Source organism: Perca fluviatilis, chromosome 17 (genome assembly GCF_010015445.1).
Source record: "Perca fluviatilis chromosome 17, GENO_Pfluv_1.0, whole genome shotgun sequence".
Classification (NCBI taxonomy): Eukaryota; Metazoa; Chordata; class Actinopteri; order Perciformes; family Percidae; genus Perca; species Perca fluviatilis.
Genome location: NC_053128.1, coordinates 26,293,701 through 26,315,451, shown reverse-complemented (window position 1 = coordinate 26,315,451; position 21,751 = coordinate 26,293,701). Strand labels below are relative to the sequence as shown.

The 21,751-nt window shown below is 41.0% G+C and overlaps 1 protein-coding gene across 1 annotated transcript; it reads left to right on the top strand.

Moving 5' to 3' along the window:
* The first annotated feature begins 6,692 nt into the window (after positions 1–6,692).
* tmem174 (transmembrane protein 174) lies at positions 6,693–7,160 on the top strand. The gene has a single exon (XM_039780575.1). It carries the CDS (start codon positions 6,764–6,766, stop codon positions 7,112–7,114), a length of 351 nt encoding a protein of 116 aa, XP_039636509.1. The 5' UTR covers positions 6,693–6,763; the 3' UTR covers positions 7,115–7,160.
* The last annotated feature ends 14,591 nt before the right edge of the window (positions 7,161–21,751 follow it).

The window sequence follows — 21,751 nt, the reverse complement described above, 5'->3', positions numbered from 1 at the left end:
CCATCAGTGTTGCATGTACTTTTCTCCGTCCGCCGCACTCAGAAGAAGAGAAAGAGATCTTAAGGTCTCCTGTGTATGATGTTATTCTCTGACAGGCCAAAATGAGATATGTGAGCTGAAGTCCTATGCAAAAACTGTGTTGGTCCATATGCAGACTCTTGTGTGTGGCCAGGCATTTTATACAACTTGACAGGATCTGTGAATTTGAGTGTGTGGGCTGTATAGGTAGCAGGCTACTAAAGAGAAATGTGATTAAGGGAATTTAAAGGAATACTTTGACATTATTTGCTTTCTTGCCAAGAGTTAGATGAGAAGATTGATACCACTCTCAAATTTTGAGAGAGCTAAGCTGGCCTGGCTCAATTCTTAGGTTATAAATCTGCCTACCACCACCTCTAAATTTCACTAATGAACAGTGTTTCATACAAACACTGAACAAAGTCTCTGTCTTACGAGGGGTTATGTAACAGACCTACTGTACTGTAAATACGCTTATTCGCTTTTTTGTCGAGAGTTAGATAACAAGTTGATATCTGCCTCATGTTTGTACGGTAACTATACAGCCAGCAGCTGGTTAGCTTAGCTTAGCAAAGACTGGAGACAGTGGAAAACATCTTATGTTAGCCTGGCTCGGACCATTAAATCTGCCTACCAGCACCACTAAAGCTAACTAATTTACACATTACAACCCGTTTATAGGAACATTTTTAGTGTAAAAATGACATGATTTTACAGGGGGTTAGCCTATAGGCGGGACTATGTTTTGGCTGGGTGCAGCGTGTCTCCACTGGTTGGCTGGCAACCTCACAGTAAATCCAGATTTCCCTCATAAGTTTTAAAAATATTAACATTTTGGGAGTTTAATTTGAATATGAAACAACAGCTAGCAGCCGGTTAGCTTAGCTTACCATAAAAACTGGGAAAACAGCTAGCCTGTCCAGTGGTAACAAAATCCATCTATCAGCACCTAATTAACACGTTATTTCTCATTTGTTTAATCTGTCCAAAAACCAAAGTGTTGTTTTTGTACAAACACAATATACTGTGGTAATCAGTCAGCTTTAGAGGTGCTGGTAGGCAGACTTTGTTACCTTTGGACAGGCTAGCTCTTACCCCCTGTTTCTAGTCTTCATGCTAAGCTAACTCTTGACAAGAAAGCAAATAAGAGTGTTTTCCAAAATGTCAAACTATTATTTAAAAACTGTGGGAATTCTGGGTTCTGGGATGGCCGAGCCACCTGTGTCTGGTATCGATTGAGAGAGTCTGAACGTCAGAATCAACTCCGTGAAAACAGTCGGAGCAGAGGGAGCATTTAGTCTTTGTTGTCCACCATCACAGTGATGTTTGTCCAAAAGCTCACTGGAGCCATAGAGTTGAGTTATTCTACAATACAGAGAGCGAGCCCGACATCAGTAACATTTATGGACAATTTACAATTGATGTGCCCATTTGATCTCCCTCTTCACCACGAGGAAAACCATCTGAACAAACATGGATGGTGTAAGTTTATTGCATTAATATGGATTCTTTTCCCCCGATACTCCTGCTCACTCCACAACCGAGACGACCTCTTTAGAATAACTCAAACACGGAACATGTCAGACTCACATCCAAAGGCATCTGTCACATTTTCCACTCAGCAAGCAGAACTCTGTCAACTGTTTCCTTCTGGCAATAAAACATGAACACAATTCACAAACCTGACAGAGAATTTATCACGACAGAAGGACTTCAGCCAGCTTTACAATCAATCAATCAATCAATCAATCAATCAATCAATCAATCAATCAATCAATCAATCAGTCATACAGCCTACAAAACATGTGTTTTAATAGATTATTTTTGCCTTTATTTGATTGTGATAGTAGAGTACAGACATGGAAACAGATGCTGGGTAACAATTATCTGCTCAAAAACACTATGTTGCACAATGTTGAAAAATAATAACTTGCACACTGTTTTCTTGTTTATATAGGCAGGTGTGTTCCGTACCTTTACCCTCAGCCTAAGGAGAAGACCATTTGTGGTCGCCATCTTGGCTTTTATCTATGAAATATGTCCTGAACATATCTGAAGGGACAATCTGAGAATAAATCTAAGCAATCTAATTAATCTAGCAATCTAAATAAATCTTAATCTTGAAAATACAAGTGAGATAGAACAAAATACTGTAGTGGAAACTACCACAGAGACAGTTTTGAGTACTTGGCCAGGTAGTTATATTTCTGTCTGTTTGTGAACAGTTTTGTCACCGCGGTAGCAAGATGCAGTCAGGAAACTTTACAGGTGTGTAGTTGAGATCAAAAAAATCATAAACGGGACACACCGAACAGACTCGAGTCACTGACCTCGCCAGACTGTCCAACGGCCGATTATCGGCCTGGTGTGTCCCGGCCTTTACACCCCTGGCCCGATTTGGTGTTGTGGCTGGTGTAATCTATATCCTTGACATTCCACTTCTGGGATTGCTCCGGTGCCGCAGGAAATTCCGCCGGATGCATGTATTTTCGCTGATGTCCGTTTCCTTCCGCTTTCTTTGTATTGGAATTTTAAACTCTGGTGGATTTCTGAGGACTATGGTTAACTGCTCCTCAGATCTCTGCAGGGTAAATCCAGACAGCTAGCTAGTCTGTCCAATCTGAGTTTTCTCTCACACGACTATTTTGTAGCGGCTCCGTGCAGAGCTCAGCTCCGCCATGACGATTGTGATTGGTTTGAAGAAATGCCAATATACCAGAGCACGTTTTTCTCCCATCCCGGAATGCTGTGTGGACTCGCCAGACCCTCCTCCGCTCCACAGCGTGTGGATGGTCTGGCAAAGCAAGACTACGGCTGGTGTGATACATTTTCACTGACTTACCGTATTAGTTGATAAACCAGAAAGCACATTACAGTAATCTAGCCTAGGTTTGTGGAAAATGCCTGAATTTAGTCTTTCAGTGTCCCCTGGAGCAAGAAATGTCTCTGTCTCTGTCTCCATCATTTAAATAGAGGATCTTCCTGTCTTCATCACTGTCTACATTACCAGGATTTCACTTGTATCTGGAAATAATTAAACCGTGCATTCTGTTTGGTTGGTTTTACAGCTACCAGTTGTATATACCTTCACCCCTCTGCTTCTTTTGCACATTGAAGACACTGAGTCAGGTGAGATGTACTGTAAAGCCTGGGGTTAGGTAAAGATGGTGAACTGCAATAATTGTACTGCTGATACACAGCAACTGCAAACAGACATGGACAGAAATACTACTGTTGTGATTTCAATGTTTCCTGACCACTGCTAGAAAGGTGAAAGGATTCACTGGAAGTGAAATTCAGATCCAGTGAGGAGACACTCATAGTCCCGTCAACTGGCAGACTCCACTGCATTTTCAGCCCTGGGGAGAGGGAGTGGACCCTTTCGTGCCATGTTCACAGAGGCACGTCACAGGCTATTTGTCATGGTAAGCATGTGTGTGTGTGTGTGTGCGTGTATGTGTGTGGGGGAGGGGATCACTGAGAAATGGTCACATCCTAATTCCTACAGTGATTCTTTGGCCCTCCTTTATTGTCATTGCAACTGTAATGCTTCTCAGCAAATAATGATAGAGGGAAATCAGAATGATTAAATTAGGTACTGTAGATATACTTGAAACATAGACAAAGAAGATGGATTCCGGAGGAACGTTAAGCAACTTCCAGGTGCCGCCAAAAGAGAGACAAGAACACCGTTCACACAGAACGAGACTGACACTGTTCACACAAAAGGAGAGAGACAACAGTGGACAACATTTCAACTCTCGAGACCACTTTTTCAAGGTCCTGGTCTAATCTCGGAATCGACTGCACTTTACTCGGCCTTGTCTCGGTCTCAGACAAAGAGGCATTTCTCATGATACACTAATGGCAATAAAAGAGATGAATGAAGAAGAATCTTAAGTTGTTTTCTGTGGGCGTTTTTTTTTTGAATGGGCCTATGGTTAGCATTTTACACATTTTATCGTGTCATGCAGTGTGGGACTCTATCGCAATGGTCTGGTCTTGGTCTTGACTCGGTCTCGATACACATTGGTCTTGGTGATGACTTGGTCTCGGTTTAGTTGGCCTTGACTACAACACTGGTTCACACAGAAGGAGAGAGACAAGGACAACATTTAAACAAAGGGAAAAGAGACAAGGACACTTTTTAAACAGATGGTGAAGAGACCAGGACACCGTTCACACAGAAGGAGAAGAGTCAAGGGCACCATTTATATGGAGGGAACGGGGTGAACAGTGCCCTTATCTCTTATTCATACAGAGGGAGGGAGAGACAAGAGAAGACAAGCCTTGGTTTCTACAACACCTAAAGGCCCTGATACACCAGGGAGACCGTTGGCGGTAAGTGTCCGTCGCCCTGGTTTTTGCGGTGTGTCCAGCTCTGTCGCCAACCGTCGATCTTCAGGCACCACCAGGTGAAAAGAAGGGTGGCCCAATGTGCAGCTTTGATGCTTTGGTGCATGAATGGATATGGAGGGATGTGTTAGGAGTTAGGATTCTCCAAATCACATCCTTTAAAGGGTGACATCTGTGAAGCGACTGTAGGCTGTATAGATGTTGGACAGATGTGCTATTAACCCTTGTGTTGACTTTGGGTCAAATTGACCCGTTTTTCAATTTTTGTTGTAAATCAGAAAATATGCGACGTAGAAATAAGCGCTGAAAATGTGTAGAAGAAAAATTTAACAATTTCAAATGTGGGAAAAAGCAAAAACAAGGCGTCAAAAACGTTTCAAGGTTGACGGGAAGACAACGCAAGGGTTAAAGGGTGGTGGCAGAGAAGTGAAACAAGCATAAGCCCAGGGGATCAATACACCCCAGTGTGTGTCAACAGGAGAGAGACACACACACACACACACACACACACACACACACACACACAGAGAGAACTTTCCTTCTTTCCAGAGAGGAAATGTTCAGTCCATAAATATTTGGAGTTGGCTAATTGAAAGAATCTGTGCAGCTTCAATTCTGGGGGATTCTTTAAACACTGCACTTGTATGGATTCTTTGTATAGTTATCTGTCCCTTTGTTCCAAGTGCCAAGTGAAATGAGCTGAGGCTATGGTAAACATAAAGACAGACAGACAGACAGACAGACAGACAGACAGACAGACAGACAGACAGACAGACAGACAGACAGACACACACACACACACACACACACACACACACACACACACACACACACACACACACACACACACATTCAAAGACACAGAAACACAGGTTAGGTTTGATCAGCCACTGGCATTGTGTGTTTGATACTTGCTTGTTTCCCTCTGAAGACCTTTTGTTATGCTTTGCCATAAGCAGCATATGATCCTGCTTTCCGCATTGGCATGCTTGTTACACGCAATACAGTGCGGATGTGCTTTTATGTAGGCAAATGCAAGCTGTCCGCTGGGAGAAGAGCAGACTGCTATGAAATTCAACTGAAAACATGTTTGCATGCCACAGTGTTTGCATTCGGAATTAGTAATTCATGAACATAGTTGTTTTTTTTTTTTACTGTAGCGCACACACGTCTAGCAGTTTGCTCTGCTGCAGCCTATGCAGGAGACACACTAAGCAGGCTACTACTACATGAGACTATTGTGGAGGAATAGATTAGCAAGTCTAATAGAAATTCAGCTTTGTCACACAACCATAAAAGGAGAATTAAACTAATACAGAGCATTGGCTTGCCATACACTGAAAGAACAGGCAGCTTTAGCAGACACCCTGTGTGAAGTGTTAAGGCTCTTTCAACTGCGTGTTACGTGTGGGTTTCACCTTGTGTGCAGCTCATTTAGCCTCTGACTGTAACACGTATAGCGTGATGTGTTTTTAAGCCCCTCCACTTAACATGCTAGACTGATCTGTTCAACTATTGCAGCATGAGCTGTCGCTGATAAGTTATGCATAGCAGCGCAGATGGGTGACGTGTGCGTGTGAAATGACATGTGACAAGGAGGATTTCGGATCATGTTCCATGCGTGCAGGAATCTCCCTTTCTTTTTACTTTTCTGCCTCTACCAAATGTTCTCTCATGGTCGTAATACTCACGTTGTGTTCACTGGGGTGTCTCATACCTATCTCAAATATGAACCGTATAGGGAGTTTATTGTAGTGCCATCATTTGACGGCACACTTATCGTGTAGGCGTATGTTCATTACATTACTATTGTTCCATAATTTGTTCAAACAAGCCTTTCTGCCATAATTCACCAACCCACACTCCGTTGTGCTTGCAGCCATTATTCAACAGTTGTCCACATGAGTTCATGCAAACATGCTAAAAAAAAAAAAGGTTGCCATTTGAAAATGGAGAATGATACTGGTACACAATGTTCTTATCATTCAATTATTGTTTATTGGTTTCAGGTACACAATGTTCTTATCCCCTGCCAACATAATTCAAGTGCAGTCAGGTTAACTGATAACATGTCCTCTTGGCCGGTAAGTGTCTTTCTAGTTACTGAGTTCTCTAGTTTTTTTTTTTTTTTTTTAAGATTATTTTTTGGGCATTTTTAGGCCTTTATTGACAGGACAGCTGAAGAAATGAAAGGGGAGAGAGAGGGGGGAATGACATACAGCAAAGGGCCGCAGGTCAGAGTCGAACCTGGGCCCGCTGCATCGAGGAGTAACCTTCTATATATGGGCGCCCGCTCTACCAACTGAGCTACCCGGGCATCCAAGTTACTGAGTGTTGATTCGACTTCACTGTAAGAGAGGCAGTGTGGCTCATTTGGAATTTGACACCCATGGGAGTCATAGACCAAGGATTCTGGGCTGACCTGGTGGTGCAAAGACCTGTAAGGGACACCAACAGAAATCTTAGAGCAGCCCTGAGTGGGCCACCTGATGACCCGACCCCACACCCATGTCAATCACACAGGCTGGACGGTGAGAAGACTGGAGCCGTCCCGCTGTTCTCAGGAGTGTTCCTAACCCTTGTGGGTGTCACTTTCACCACCATGGGCTGGCATCACTACCAAGCCACCACCAACTTTGATTGCACAAAGTCGGAGGCTCTTTCATGCTCACCAGTGTCTGCAAGTTTGGGATCATCTCCTGCTGGACCTGCCAACGGTGGGACGGAGAAGTGCATGTGATGGAGCACACCTCAACGGGACATTCTTTTACGTTAAGCGGCATAAATCAACCAGTCGTGGTACATAATGCCACAGCAATGCTATTTATTCCACCGCCGTATAACCTCATAACCCAGGACGTACGCCATTGAGTTCCAGCCTGGCGGGTCCGTGAATGGCGCCCATGCAGCCTGTCCTCCATATGACGCTGTGTGCTGTGTGGATAATGTAGCTTTCACAGCATAAGAAAGCTACATCACATCTATCAAATCCTTCTCTAAATCCATAAAACATTAGTTATTGACTAATCAAATATGCTGCCATAATCCAGAATAATGTGTTTGTCCTTATCGCTACAGTAGTGTCTCTGTGTGTGCTTATGTGTTGTTGATGCGTTCTAATGTGTGTCTGTGCACTTTTACCTGTGTCTACTGTGTATGATACTTGGCTTATGTTTTTCTCATGCCATCAACCTGCCAGTTGTCATAATCTGGAACAGTGGTTGTGTCATTTTACTTGTGTTATTTTACTTTACTGCCTATGCCTATGTCTTTCTTGTTGTATGTGTATTTGTTGTATTGTTGTAGCCTATCTATTGTTTTAAGCCGTTCACCTGCTAGGGACTGCAGCTGCCTGTATGGCTAAATCTGGCACATTTACATGTTGGACTCTGTACTCATGTTGCTTAATTGTCCCTTTTAAATAAAGAAATCTACAGAAGCACACCACAGAAGAAGCAGATAGAGAACATTGCTTGCATGACAGACATTGCTTCAACTTTGAAGAAAGCACAAACCTTTAAGAAACTATGGTTTATTCCTGCTGGGGTCCTCAGTGCTGTTGTTGCTGATGAACTTGTGGTTTGACAGGACAGGCACATGCACAGGTCTTCATGCAACATGCCGACACATGAGCAGAGGTAGAGGGTTAATCTTCAATCTTCAGTCAGATTTAAGTGCGTTTAAAACCCACAGCTTCTCACAGTGCCCATTAGAGTGGGCCAGAGTTAATTTCTTATTAGCCACAAGATCATTTTCTGCTTGGCTGAAAGTGTTTTTGGCCGTCAATACTCTCTTAGCCAATTATGGAGCAATGAATCTCTCTGTAACAGTCAACACGCTGATATCGATTCAGGTAAATGACTAAACTTTACAGTGTGTCACATACTGTAGAAGTTCTGGTCACTTTGAAAAAGTAACAAACTAAAACTGTTTAGTTACTGTAAGGGGGGGGGTGATAATCAGTGTAACACTCTCTTAGGCTTTTCATAAAATAAAATTAGCCTTTTGTCAATAAAATGAAAACAACTGAGACCAAAATAACTTCCCAACTTCTCATTTAATCACCCTTAGCTGTGTTGCCATTCACTGCAGTCTTTCTAGCTCAGTGGTATATTCAACATGTGGCCTGCGCTGTGCTGAATCAACGGTATGACGTCATACATAACATTTGACAGTGTATGCTTTGCAGAAGAAAAAGCATTTTTTTTAGTATCATATTTTCACACCTGTTCCTAAACCAAGTTTGGAGGGGGAAACATAACATTGTGTATTGTCACAAAAGAAAGGTTTCTTTCCACTAATTGCACGATCCAATTTATTTAAAAAATATATATATATATATATATATATAAAAAATCCAATCAAATATCCTTGGACAGACAAGGTTTCTGCTAAACCCAAAGCTGCATCCCATTAGTGGAAAATTACAAGTTTTCACTTTCTTTTATTGTTTCGAGACGATTACTCCCAGCAGGTTTCCAGGAAAATAATTCACTTTAATAAAAGCAGACAGCAGGAATAATACAGTTTAACCTAGGATAACTATAAACTGCTGCCCTGGTCATATGAACAACATGCTCCGCTCACTTATGTTGTCACAACTTCTGACCTGTTTCAGTCTGTTTCCACGGGTTGATGCCAAATACAGGAACGATCAGGGGAGAAATTGCTCAGCCTCGTTGTTTTCTTTTTAAGGGCAATCGGCTTCCTAACGTGCGCTTTTTAAGCATAACCAATTGGGCCTGTAAACACATGGATACGAGCCATTATAGCTCTTCTCTTCAGGGAACGTTCCCGCAACCAAAACAACTAACAACTAACGTTCCCAGAACGTTCTGGGAACCATACATTGTTAGCTGGCTTACATCCAGCCTGCCTGAGATATGTTCTTTAATTCCTCATATATAGGCTTGAGAAGACAGAGGATGACAAGGCCGATGCTACCTGTTCACCTCCACATCTACCCTTCCTTTAGCACAATAACACAATCTGACACTCAGCTCTCAGAATGTCGTGTCTTTCTGAGCTCCTCCTCCTCTAACTCTTGCTCTTATTTTGCTAAAATGTTAAAACTGCTCTGATAAAAATGGTCCTGCGGAAGAAAAACTTCCATTTCCCCCTGCGTTTCATTCCCGCAGCAAACTTCGCTTATAGGTTTCACTTTCCTCTCACAGCTGTTATCATGTACAGTTACCATCATAATTATGTATGAAGTCATAAAATCCACTAAAAATGAGGCTCCCTTGGAAGAAAACCCCATTTTAAATGGAGATTAATGGACAAACTCGGCTCTATCTGAGGGCTCTAAGGTTCTGGAAACTTAGAGATATAACACATTTATATTCTCAGCATAACCCCCACCACACACACACACACACACACACACACACACACACACACACACACACACACACACACACACACACACACACACACACACACACACACACACACAACACACACACACACACACACACACAACACACACACACACACACACACACACACACACACACACATCCAGTGCTTGTTGTCTCTCAGCTGCAGAAACCACTCTACGGTACATGCCCATTAAATGTTAGCAGAGGGAATGTGGACAGCCTGAAACAAACATAGGGGACACTTTAGAAGAGATACTTTAAGAAAATGAGAAACATTAACTTTAAAAATCATTTAATTGTAGGCTAATTGTTAGCATGTTGGCAGCTTTTCTCACATGTGTGTGTGTGGCGTTAAAAGAGAGGATAAGCGTCAAAGGGTGATCGCCTCAACAGCATAAACCAATCGCAATATGTCATTATTACATTATATGTCTTTATTATTAATGGTGATGGTAATAGCAACAGGTCATTGGTCATAATTGGGCCAGTAATCCACTCGGATTAAGATGAATGTCGTGTTTATTCCCCTGCAGGATCCTTCAACTCTCTAATAGTTTAGTGAGGCGTTTACTGTCGGTTGTGTTTGCAGGACAAACACAAGTGTCACTGCACCACACGGGGGCAGAAACACTGAGGAAATCAACACACCTTCTCTCAGGGTCAGGTCAGGTACGGGATAATAATGCATAATAATAATAAGAAGAACAATAGTGATTATAATATTTACAAAATATGTGCCGTTAACAATGAATAAAGCATTATGTTTTCTTTTAAATTCTTTTAAATCAGGGTTTAAAACTCTCCTGTTCATCACTGCAGTTTATTACATTACATTTGGCATTGGTCATTCATAACTTCGTAACTTTTATTGCCAGAGTTTAATCAACTTTATCTTACTACTTTTCTTTTCATTTTTTTTTTTTACTTTTTATAATCTTATTTAGATGTGTCTTTTGTCTTACAGAACAAATGTAAATGGACTCTTTTTTTGTTAAAAAGTTGCCACACGAATAAACTCTTTGTTAACTACCTTTGTTAATAATGAATGAACTAATTCAAAAGTCTTCGTTTCGTCTGGACACAGCTTTGGTGTTCAACGCCGAATGACGATTAACAGACAACCCACGAACACAAATAATAACCCTGAAACACAATCACATCTATGTTTTAGAATTTTTGTTAAATTAAAATGGTTTGCTAATTTAATTGTGATCGAATCAGGAGCGTTTTTTTTGGGGGGGGGGAAAGTTTATTTATTTGGTTAAAACTTCCACTTCTAGTGGCAAAAAAAATAAATGTTCTTCTCTTTTTCCTATATAATAATTATTTGCAAAGGAAGTATGTGGATGGAGGTGGAAGCGAAAAACTAAATGGTGTCAAATGTTTTTCTACATATATTAAATTAAAAAAAACATGAAAAAACGGGCATTGATGTAGAAAATCAAATATTTACAACAGACGCGAATATGTCTTTGACATTTGATATTTTGTATTTTAAAAAAAAAAGAATAAAAAACTGCACATCAACAGCAGGAAAACACGTTTTAACCGAGTTAATGAACTTTTTTTTTTATTTGAAGGAGAGACATGTCACTGTACACAGCTCCATAACTTTAAATATGCCTATATATATATATATATATAGCTAGCCTATATTTTTCCCCCCAACACTTGCTCAAATCCCCCTAAATTAACTGCCGGCTTTGCTCCAAAAAGCATGCGCACTCCCAAACAACTTTCCAAAAATTGAAAATCCATAGCAATTTAGAAAACATCTCAGGACCTCCTTCAAACTTGCTCCGTTAGACTGCAGATCTGAAACCGCAGTGCAATATGACTTTCATTATTTTTACAGCACAGTAAAATGCGGGTGGCCGACAGCAGGGCCCATTATTTCCCCATTCTGGAGCATTGGAGACGATTTATGAAAGTATTACGGAACATGTTGAACGATAACAACTCCGAAATAAAAGCGAGCGGGAGAAAAAGTGGAAATAGTCGCCCACAAAGTCCCACGAGAACGTGAGTCCTGATATGAGTTTTAAGGTTATGAAGATAGGTTATTAGCAGTAATTATGCGGTTAATAATAATAAACGTTATTATTTCCAGCTGGAGATCCTTTAAAGAAAAACAACAACAATGCATTATTTACAATTATGTACAAAAGAAATGTTGAAATTATATTTGGAAGCCTACAATATATCCTGATACATGATGCTGCGTTTTATAATTAACTTTTTAGGCCTACTGCAAATGAAAAACAGAGTTCATAAAGTTGACTCTATTTATATTAAAGCTCTCTGTGAGGGCAACAGGTGTTCCTTCTTTCTTTCTGCATCTCTGCTGGACTGGACCGAGTCTTTCTCTGTCAGTCTGTGGTTTTTTTGTCACGTGTTTTTCCACGATGAGCGTGCATTGTGAGGCCACTAAAGTGGTTTGATTGTGCAGGAGGGCCTGAGGTGGGGGCCCTCTCACTGAACCACATGTGCTCCCAGCTAAACATTTGTGGACGGATTTGGAAACTACTTTACATCTGAGATGGCATTTTCCTTTTGAAATCAAAAATACCAAAGGGGTCAGATAATCCCTGGAAATCACGATTAGACTATAGAGTAATTAGCGCTGACCTTGTGCTGGCAGTGAGTGGACCGAGCCTACTGTGTTTGCATTGTTACGCCACCTTCCTCCCATATGCTGCATGCTAATAAGACCGAGAAGGCTTGGTCTTTAACCTACAACTCACAGACAGCTGAAGTTGGTGTTTAAACTGCAACTTGAGCTCATTGTGTCAGGATATTCTGTTGTAACACTGCACTCAACAAAGGGCTTTGTTTGGACATGACAAAAAGATACAACACGTTATGACAGTGTAGAAAAACTGACAAAGAAAAAGGTTTTAGGGTCAGTTTTGTTGCAGCAGCAGCAGTCCACCCTTTTAATTAACACACACAAGTATTCATTTAACCTTTTAACATGCACTCTTTCACCTTTTGGCTTCAAGGTGCATCACATCGTCTCATTTATGTCACGCTGTCTGAGTGATCATCTTCTTCACACTGAGTGAAATTCCAAATTCTCAATGATTCTTTATGCCTGCACTGTTGCTTTGAAGAGAAATATAGCAAATGAGTACAATAATGCATGGGGACCTTTCTTAGATCATGTTAGGGAACAAATCACATTGCCTGACTCCCAGTAGAATGAGCAGAGACATGCTATATATATATATATATATATATATATATATATATATATATTTATTTTTCTTCATTTGTGGATATGTATGAAAGTTCCGTAATGTATGAGGCAGCTAGTGTTACCCATACTGCAGTGATGGTTCTGTAGACAGTGGTCACTCCCTTCCCTTCCCCTTTGTGTGTGATTTTTGTATATTTGTCTTTTTTTTTTTAATCATAGTTATCCTTTTTTTTCTTGTATCAGTGTCAATATGTCCATTGTAAGGATGTCTCCTTGCTCCTTGAAATGAACAACCTGTCATGTCCATGTTGAACTGCAATAATAATGATAATAAAGAAAATAAACTAAACTAAAAACAACAACAGAAAAAGAGAGATATTGTATGCAAATCTGTTATTCACATCTGCACAAAATGTGGAAACTTTCTCAGCTAAAAATGAAAGAAAAGTTTGTTCCATGTTTGGCTGCAGAGCATTAGTTTTAAATGACTGCTCCACTAGCAGGCTTCTTCTTATGTGTCCTGTTCTCTGTTAAGAAGCTGAACAGGAGAGTTTGAAAACTTTATAATTGCTAATGAACCTACTGCCTTATTTAGTGAATTATCAGCACCAAGCTATGTATTTTATTATTTTTTTGTTGCATTATGTAAGCTTACTTTAAATGGTTAGTTTACCTTAATTACAAAAAGACATGTTTTTACTCGCTACTCACTCAGGCAGTGGTTCCCAACCAGGTTTTGCTTTAGACCCCATAATACTAAAAAAGTGCTTGTGACATCTTGTCACAGGTGGCATGTATAGTCTTTATATTTGTGAGCAGTTCTGTCTAAATCAATATCTCTTTTCAGATTGTTTCATTTGAAGATTTGTAAGAGGATTAAAGAGGTAAAACTTTTCAGTTTTCGCTTTAAAAAAAAAGAAGCAAAGACTGCAGAAAAGTATGTAAAAGTATGTAAAAGTAAGTAAGTATTTTTTTAACGTTGTAGCTGGTATGATCATCTCGTGACCCTTCGTAGGGGTCCCCACCCCCTGGTTGACAACCACTTCTTAAAGGAAAATGTCTTTGTGGAAAACTTAACAAACTGTGTATTATCCAAAAAAAAAAAAAAAAACTGCTCTTAACATTTTTTTGTTTAAAGTTCTTCTTTTTTTTATGAATGATAGTACCACAAACAAGTTTGTCTCAAAGACAAATATCTAAAAAAAAAAAACTTTCCTTATGGCTTGACACCAGAGCTATAGAAAAGAACGTGTTTTCTTGTATTTGAGCGGATCAACCCTTTAAATGTCACATGCACGCGTCGAATTGGCAGTAGCTGAGGAAAACTCTCCACTAAAATGACATTGAAGGACGCAGGCTTCTGTCAGGACATTATTTTGACGGGAGAGGCAGACCTGGCGAGCCTCATTCACATATTCCTCTCCGAGTCCCTCGGGATTATTTTTAGCAGCTGAAAGTGGCTGTTTTGAAAATAAGTTCCTGACCGTATATCAAAAGAGCCCAGTGCCACAGTGGTGGGCTCGCTCTGTGTGCCTGCTTTCATTTCACTGTGTGTGTGTTGTGTGTGTTGTGTGCGTGCGTGCGTGCGTGCGTGCGTTGCTACGTAAGCGCCTGTGCAACTACAGGGCATGAAGACGGGGGACAAATGGATTCCATGTTTGCAGGAAAACACGCTGGAGGCACAGGAAAACTTTGTTGTTTATGAAGAACACGTGAAACCAATCAAATCTGAATTATCTTCCTGTTGTTCCAGCTTTTGTCGTTTGCAGTTTTTAGTTCGCTCGCCAGCAGTGTCACCACCCAGCGAGCCTGGTGCATGAAAGGTATAGTTTACTGGTCGCAGACGCACATGGAGTGTGAACTCACATGCACCCAGAGCACCCCCCCCCCCCCACACACACACACACACACACACACACACACACACACACACACACACACACACACACACACACACACACACACATGCATTCAGTGTTTTCACTGTTTTTGTACAGACACTTTGAAATTGATTGGACTGGTCACTTTCAGATTAAAGTCCTCACATTTTGTTATTGTGCAACTTTTTGCGGTGAAAAATGCAAATTGTCAGCTTTTGTATGCTTAAAATGCAGGTTAAATTTTAAACTTTAAAATTTAAGCCCTTCTTCTAGCTTTACACACACACACACACATACACACACACAAGCAGACAAGTTTGCTATGTCTAAACCTCAAGGGGATCGGATAAATAGTCAGCCCACAGGAAATGATTTGCAGACCTCCTTAGCATAATAACCCATTTACATACTCATCCTCATATGGAACACTTCAACACACACACACACACACACACACACACACGGAAGAACACAATTACACTTCTCTCTAACACACACCATATGCACAAGCAAACTCACAGGTACGTGTAGTTACTTGGAGACAGCTCACATATGCAAATATCCGCTCACTTGTGTGGAAAACACCCAAACACAGTCTCTTTCTCACACACTCACACACTGTTTCAGATAGAGGCTGAGATGACTGTCCCTGTTTTCCAGAGCTAATGTGGCTATCAGCTACATTTAACTTATTTTCTTTTTCTTGACTGTAAGCCAACAGCTGTAAAATAAAGTCATCCCTCCCCTCTCTGATAACTTTCCCCATACATTTTTTTTTTTTTTACGATTTTTCAAATTTTTTGATATTTCCACCTTTAATGGATAGGACAGGTAGACATGAAAGGGGAAGAGAGAGGGGAAAGACACGCAGGAAATTGTCACAGGTCGGACTCGAACCCTTACCTGGACCTTCTGCGTCGAGGCATACACCTCTATATACTGTATGTGCGCCTGCTCTACCAACAGAGCTAACCCGGCCACCCCCGTACTTTTTTTTACCGCTAAACTCCCTCTCCATCTCACCTCAGGCTGCCCCTCAAGGAGCAGGTGTTCAGCTCATTCGTGGAGATGACAGCAAGGTCAGCTTCATCTGCCGCGTTATTGGAAATAACCACATAGTGGGCCTGTGTGTTATGAGGGCAACCACAGTGGATTTAACTGTATTCTGAGTGCAATGACATGTGTCTTCTGTAAGGGTCAGTGCTTTGTCATACCGCAGGAGGACGTGTAATGTGGAAAGAGTTTCATTTTGTATATGATAAGGGGCTTTAGTTCTCATCAGAATGGTATATTACTTTAACAAGGACGAGGCTTTAAATATGGGATATCGTATAGTAGATTCATTGCAGACACAAGTTCTCGTGTGTTAAAAATATGTTTGAATCACACAGTGAGCTTTCACGGTTGTGTAATAGAACACGAAAAAGGAAACTAAAGAGCTACAGAGAGGTTTAAAAAAAGGAAATCTTATCCAAGTCACAGAGTGTACAAGGCAAAAGAATAAAAACCAACAAAAAGCAAATGGAAAAACTAGGATGCCACTTTTATAGTCAAAACTATAGTAATGTAAATATTTATAGGTACATCTTTTTTTTTATGTAATCTTTCTAATTACTTTCTTATTATATTTCTTTTATCATCTATTGTCTCTTAGCTTGTCTCTACTGTATGTTGTTGTAACAATTGAATTCCCCCCAGGGATCAATTAAAGTCTTATCTTTTTTGAACTTATATTGCAGTAGATACATTAATAATATAAATACTGAAATAAACATCACAATAAAAAAATTCATAGCAGACCCATTTATAAGAAACAAATGTGTTGTATCAAATGTAATATGACTTGAAATGTTGAACCTGCTGACGAAATTACAATTGGGACCGCATTAATCCTCACAACCTCCTTCTTACATGAACCTTGTGCTCATGTTTTCTCACTAATTACTGAGTGGGTACCCTTGTGCTCAGCCTGACACACTGCAAAGATTGTTTTAATATAATAATGTGATATTGAATATATTTGAATGTATTTTTTGAAAAAAAAAAAAAAAATCACATCTCAGTCATTTCTATTTGATGCTGCAGTGAAAGAAACGGCAATACAGAGCAAATAGTGAGCAATTATTAATGGTCGGTTTATTTACTGTCTGAGTGGTGATTAATCAGTGATTTACTCAAACTCCCCAGATGGTTAAAGGAGCTTTCCGGCTTCTATGAAGTGAAACTGAAAGGACAGAGACTTACTTATATGGCTGAGCGATGCCCCATAAGGATTACCTTCCCAGCTCCCAGGTTTCCATTCCTCCGCTGTCAGTGAATGCAACACTAAGTATAACATTTCACACTCCCAGAAATTAGGAGCATGGAGAAAAGTAAACATGGGAGAATTTGGGAGCTGGGTATTTTGGGAAAAGAAATCCTGTGTTTGTATTAATATTTCACCTCTGGGAAAACTTCTGTCACTGACAATTTAAAGGGCATGTGGCCAACATTATGTCAATTTGCTGTTAACGGTGGTATTTGCGACTTTATTGAATTAGGGCAGAAAGTCTGCGGTGGGTCGAGATGTATCGGGGCGAGAGGAGAGGCGAATATAGGGAGAAAAAAAAAGAAGAAAAGTGAGGAGGACGGAAAATCATGACTTATTTTTGTTTCTAATGTGTTTCCGTCCACATATGGTCCTTGTTTTGGCCTATATACTGAGAATCTCAGAGCTGACCCGTGACCCCGCTCCTCAGACTAACATGATTTTGGCTGTCTCACTTTGAGTTCAATTTGACCCCGTGTCCCCAAAGTTCAAGGGTCACCTGCAGGGAGCAGCAAATTAACCCAATGTGTCAAACCTGGCATGACACCATGTTCAGCCGAGCTCTGTTGTTTAAATATTCTCCTCATTTCCACTTGCGTGCATTTCATGTTAAGCTGTCTCTTGTCCAGTCGTTTTCGTGGGTTATTTTAAATTCTACCTCTCTTCAAAATTTATGGTGTGTGACTAATTTCCCCCCCTTTAAACCTCCCTCGTCCCTTTATGCTGAAATCCCACCCGTCAACACAGCAATCACTTTTCCCCAATTCTCCTCTGTCTCTTTTTCTTTGACATCTTCTTCCTTTCATTTTGGCAGGACCTCTCCTTCTGATCTTCCTTTCCTTTCTCTTCCCATTTACTCTCTATTTTTTTTTTTTTTTTTTTTTTTTTTTTTTTTTTTTTTTTTTTTTTTTTCTCTCTCTCTCTCTGTGTCCGTCCCTGCGGTTAAAGACGTTTCAGTTCAGCTGTCACAAATTATGTTCGCCTGCCCAGCTGTCAAAACAGGGGGGTGTCCCTTTCATTCCACCTCACATACTACGAAAGGGGATGGGAGGGAGGAGGGCTTTAACGCCCGTGTTTGGACACAAGCAATTATCTCTAATTATTGTTTTTCTTTTCAGTTTCCCTGTCCCGATGGAGGTCCGACGAGACGAACATGCAATAATCCGCTCCAGTCGTCCAGAATCAGCGGGCCTTCGAAGTCCAGGCTCGGTCCTGGGACTCTGTGGCTTTCATCTCAATGCGAGTCAGGAGTTGATTCAAACATGGAGTGATGGGAGAATTAACCCCTGGGACCCAGCTTTCAATGGGCTCAGCTAAGAGATTATATGTGTTGATGGCAGGCTTTTATATGCGCTGGGCTTTCAAAACTTCAGCTGTTAAATCAAGGCACAGGATCTTCACCTTATGTCTTTAGTATATGTACCCCCTCTTCTGCCTCCCAGCACCTCATGTTTCAGCTTTCTACCCTGAAACTGTGCGTGAGGCTGAGTAACATTTCCTCTGAAATGACACGGCCCACAACTTTACAAATTATACCGTACATGTTCACAGCCGGAGGACTCCCATCAGACTGCCACTGGGAGTTTACGTTCGATGTGCAGCCTCAGATTCCCATGACTGTCACTGAGCCTTTGGGATTCAAGCTCTTTTTTAAGTGCATGTGAAGATATGTGAAATAGTGCTCGAGAGGAAGTGCACACACACGTGAATGGAGGAACAGAAACACGCAGTTGGTGCGAGATGAATTGGATCATCCTCGAGATTGTAATTATTTTGAGTTTGAAGCACGACATCTTTGGTGGTCCTCGCAGGCTTCCAAAGGACGGCAAAGGGGGGGAAAAAAGAAAAAGAAAAATCCCTGTCCGTTTTCGCAGACTTGAACAACATGTTGCATGCATCCTTTGGTTTCAACATCCATGCCGAAGCCAAAGGATGTTTTGGCAAAACAAGAAGCCACACGCCTCAAATGTGACTGACACAAGGGAAGTGAAGAGGAAGAAGAAAACAAAAGATTAGACAACAAGTAACGGTAAATAAGAGAACACAGAACAAGAGACAACTAAAGTTACTGGTTTGCATTTCCATTTCCTCTGATTCATAAGGATATGGAGTCTGGCTTAACCTCCTTCAGCCTGACCTGTTACATGTCTTTCCTGGAAAATGCTCCCTGCTGAGACTGTTCATACATCTTCAAGGCCTGATCCAACCAGCATTTAAAACAGCTACATTTTGTGGTGAAATTTCAATGAACTTCTCTCATCCATACACATTCTTTGCGTCAAGATTAACCATAATAGCAAGCCGTCTTGAGAGGCTGGCCTTTTAGGAATGGAGAGGCAGGGAATCAAAAATGTAGGAAGCTATCGTAACGTGTTAGCACATGCGCTGGATGACCACTTTTATTCAACCCACCTCTGTTAGAGTACAACCTGCACTATAAAAGAGACAAGATATTTAGACCAAAGTCGATGGTATAAATATGTCCCTTAATTGAATAAATTGTGTGAATTTATTGTCTCATAAACGACTGAGCTAATTAGCTTGCTAACTGACAGTTAGCATGTCCGCTAGTGTTATCCTCTTCGTCTTTACTGAGTAAAATGACGTACAATTCTGAAAAAGAAATGCCGGGGGGAATAAAACGGCGCAGTAGCCTACAGAGGAAATAGAAAAATGCTAGCGTGTTAGCCATTAGCTTACCAGCTACAGTACTTCACTAAACATAGCCTACCTGCAAGTACTCATTACATCACCAAGCCTCTAGCAAGGCCAATTAAGCAAAAACGTGCAGATACATTTTGCTGTGTCTTTCTGGTGTGACCTGGCCTTAATGTGCACATGGTTGAAATCATCACAGTAGCCTACTAATGAGAACATTTTCTGCTATCAATATATGTATCTCAATATGGCAAATATATGCAAAATCACATATCAAATGTTCAAATCAATGAGCCTTTCTTAGGAATATAAGAAAGACAGCATGGTTAGCTCATATGTGATTTAACGGCTGAATCTGAAGCTGATCATCATGACATACCCAAACCTCATACTACATTTGGTCACATTATAATATATAGACTAATGTAATGTACATTACATGGACCACCGAGGTAAGTATATGGTACATTCACAGAGTATGCTTCTTTTTGTGTGGAATCATTTTGCCTCTGTAAAAGTCATCTATGTCACTGAAAACCAGTAAAGCGAGTTCTGCCTCCATGTGCTTGATGCATTGAGACCTCAATCCTCCCCTCAGGATTTTCCTTACAGAGTGTTTGATAGACACTTAAAAAGTAACAGATTATTTTGTGAAAATGTGAAAAATCCTGAAAAGCTTCATTCTTTTAATCTTAAAGCTGTATTGACAGATTGTTTTGGGCACTTGGGGCAGAAAAAACCCGAAGAAGCCATAAACAAAACTCCGACATATCACCCTATTAAGTTGCTACATGTTAGCAAACAGCTGCCTATTTACACATCCAGCATATTGGAAGTAACATTAGCATTCATTTGGAGTTGTGTTTGTGGCAATCTAGTGAATGTAAGTCCAATATTCACACACCTTTTACCTCTGTTTTTGGTCTCTAGTAACAAGTGGGCTTTTTTGAGCTTTTCTGCTGAAAACAGCTGCCTGACAATGCTGATGTGAGCGGTGTGAACGAACCAAAACAACAAGTTGGGTGATAATTCTCTGTGGAACTAAAAATAAACGGAGCATTCGTATTTCATTAGAGCCAATGATAATATTGCATGGTGCAGACCCATGTGATGCTGAGCTTTGTGCTGCTATGTCTCCCTGCCCCACCCCCTTCCCGTCTTCACATTGTCACAAAGGTGGTACCTCTTGGTTGGTGTGTTCCCCCCTCCTGCCTTCCCCTCCTCTAAATCCTCTCTCCTACGGTCTGATCCACCCTTTTTTTTGTGTCCTGAGTCTATAGTGGAGACATTACATGGCAAATCTCCATTGTCCAGCCTTGGGCTCTGCGTGTAATCTCTCTTGTCAAAGGGAATATTCAGCGATTAGCCCCCTGCAAATTACAAGGGGTGATCAGTGTGTCTGTTCAGCCCCCATTAACTGCCAACAGGGCTTCATCAGAACCACCCACACTACCGGGACCTTCAACCTCTCACCCCTGACACCTGGAACTTTCTCACGTCGGCTCACTGAACGCAGATTTCTTTCTCAATCAGACATGCTCTTCTTTTTGTGTCTTCCAGGGCAAGACGGGGTGATTAAAGAGTCGCAGTGGAAGTTTGAAAGAAGATAAAAAGATCCTTCCAGCGACTGGCATCAAAGTGGCACCATGCAGTAAGGAGCAGGTTGTCATCGCCTGCCTAACATCATACTTGCCACACTTGAAGCCTCCCCATCTTTAAGACTTGTTGTAATGGTGAGGAAGAGAGAACACAAGGTAAGATGTCATTCAGCGACACGGCAGGCCCCGTGCTGAGTTATCACAAGACCACCCACCTGTTAAATATGTTGGACAAACAGAACAGAAGAGTTTCTATGCGTAATATCTAGCAGATGGGGGTCGGCTGGCGGAGAGGGCACATATATACTATGATGCTGGTCAACTGGTCATTTCTCCCAGCCCATTAACCACCT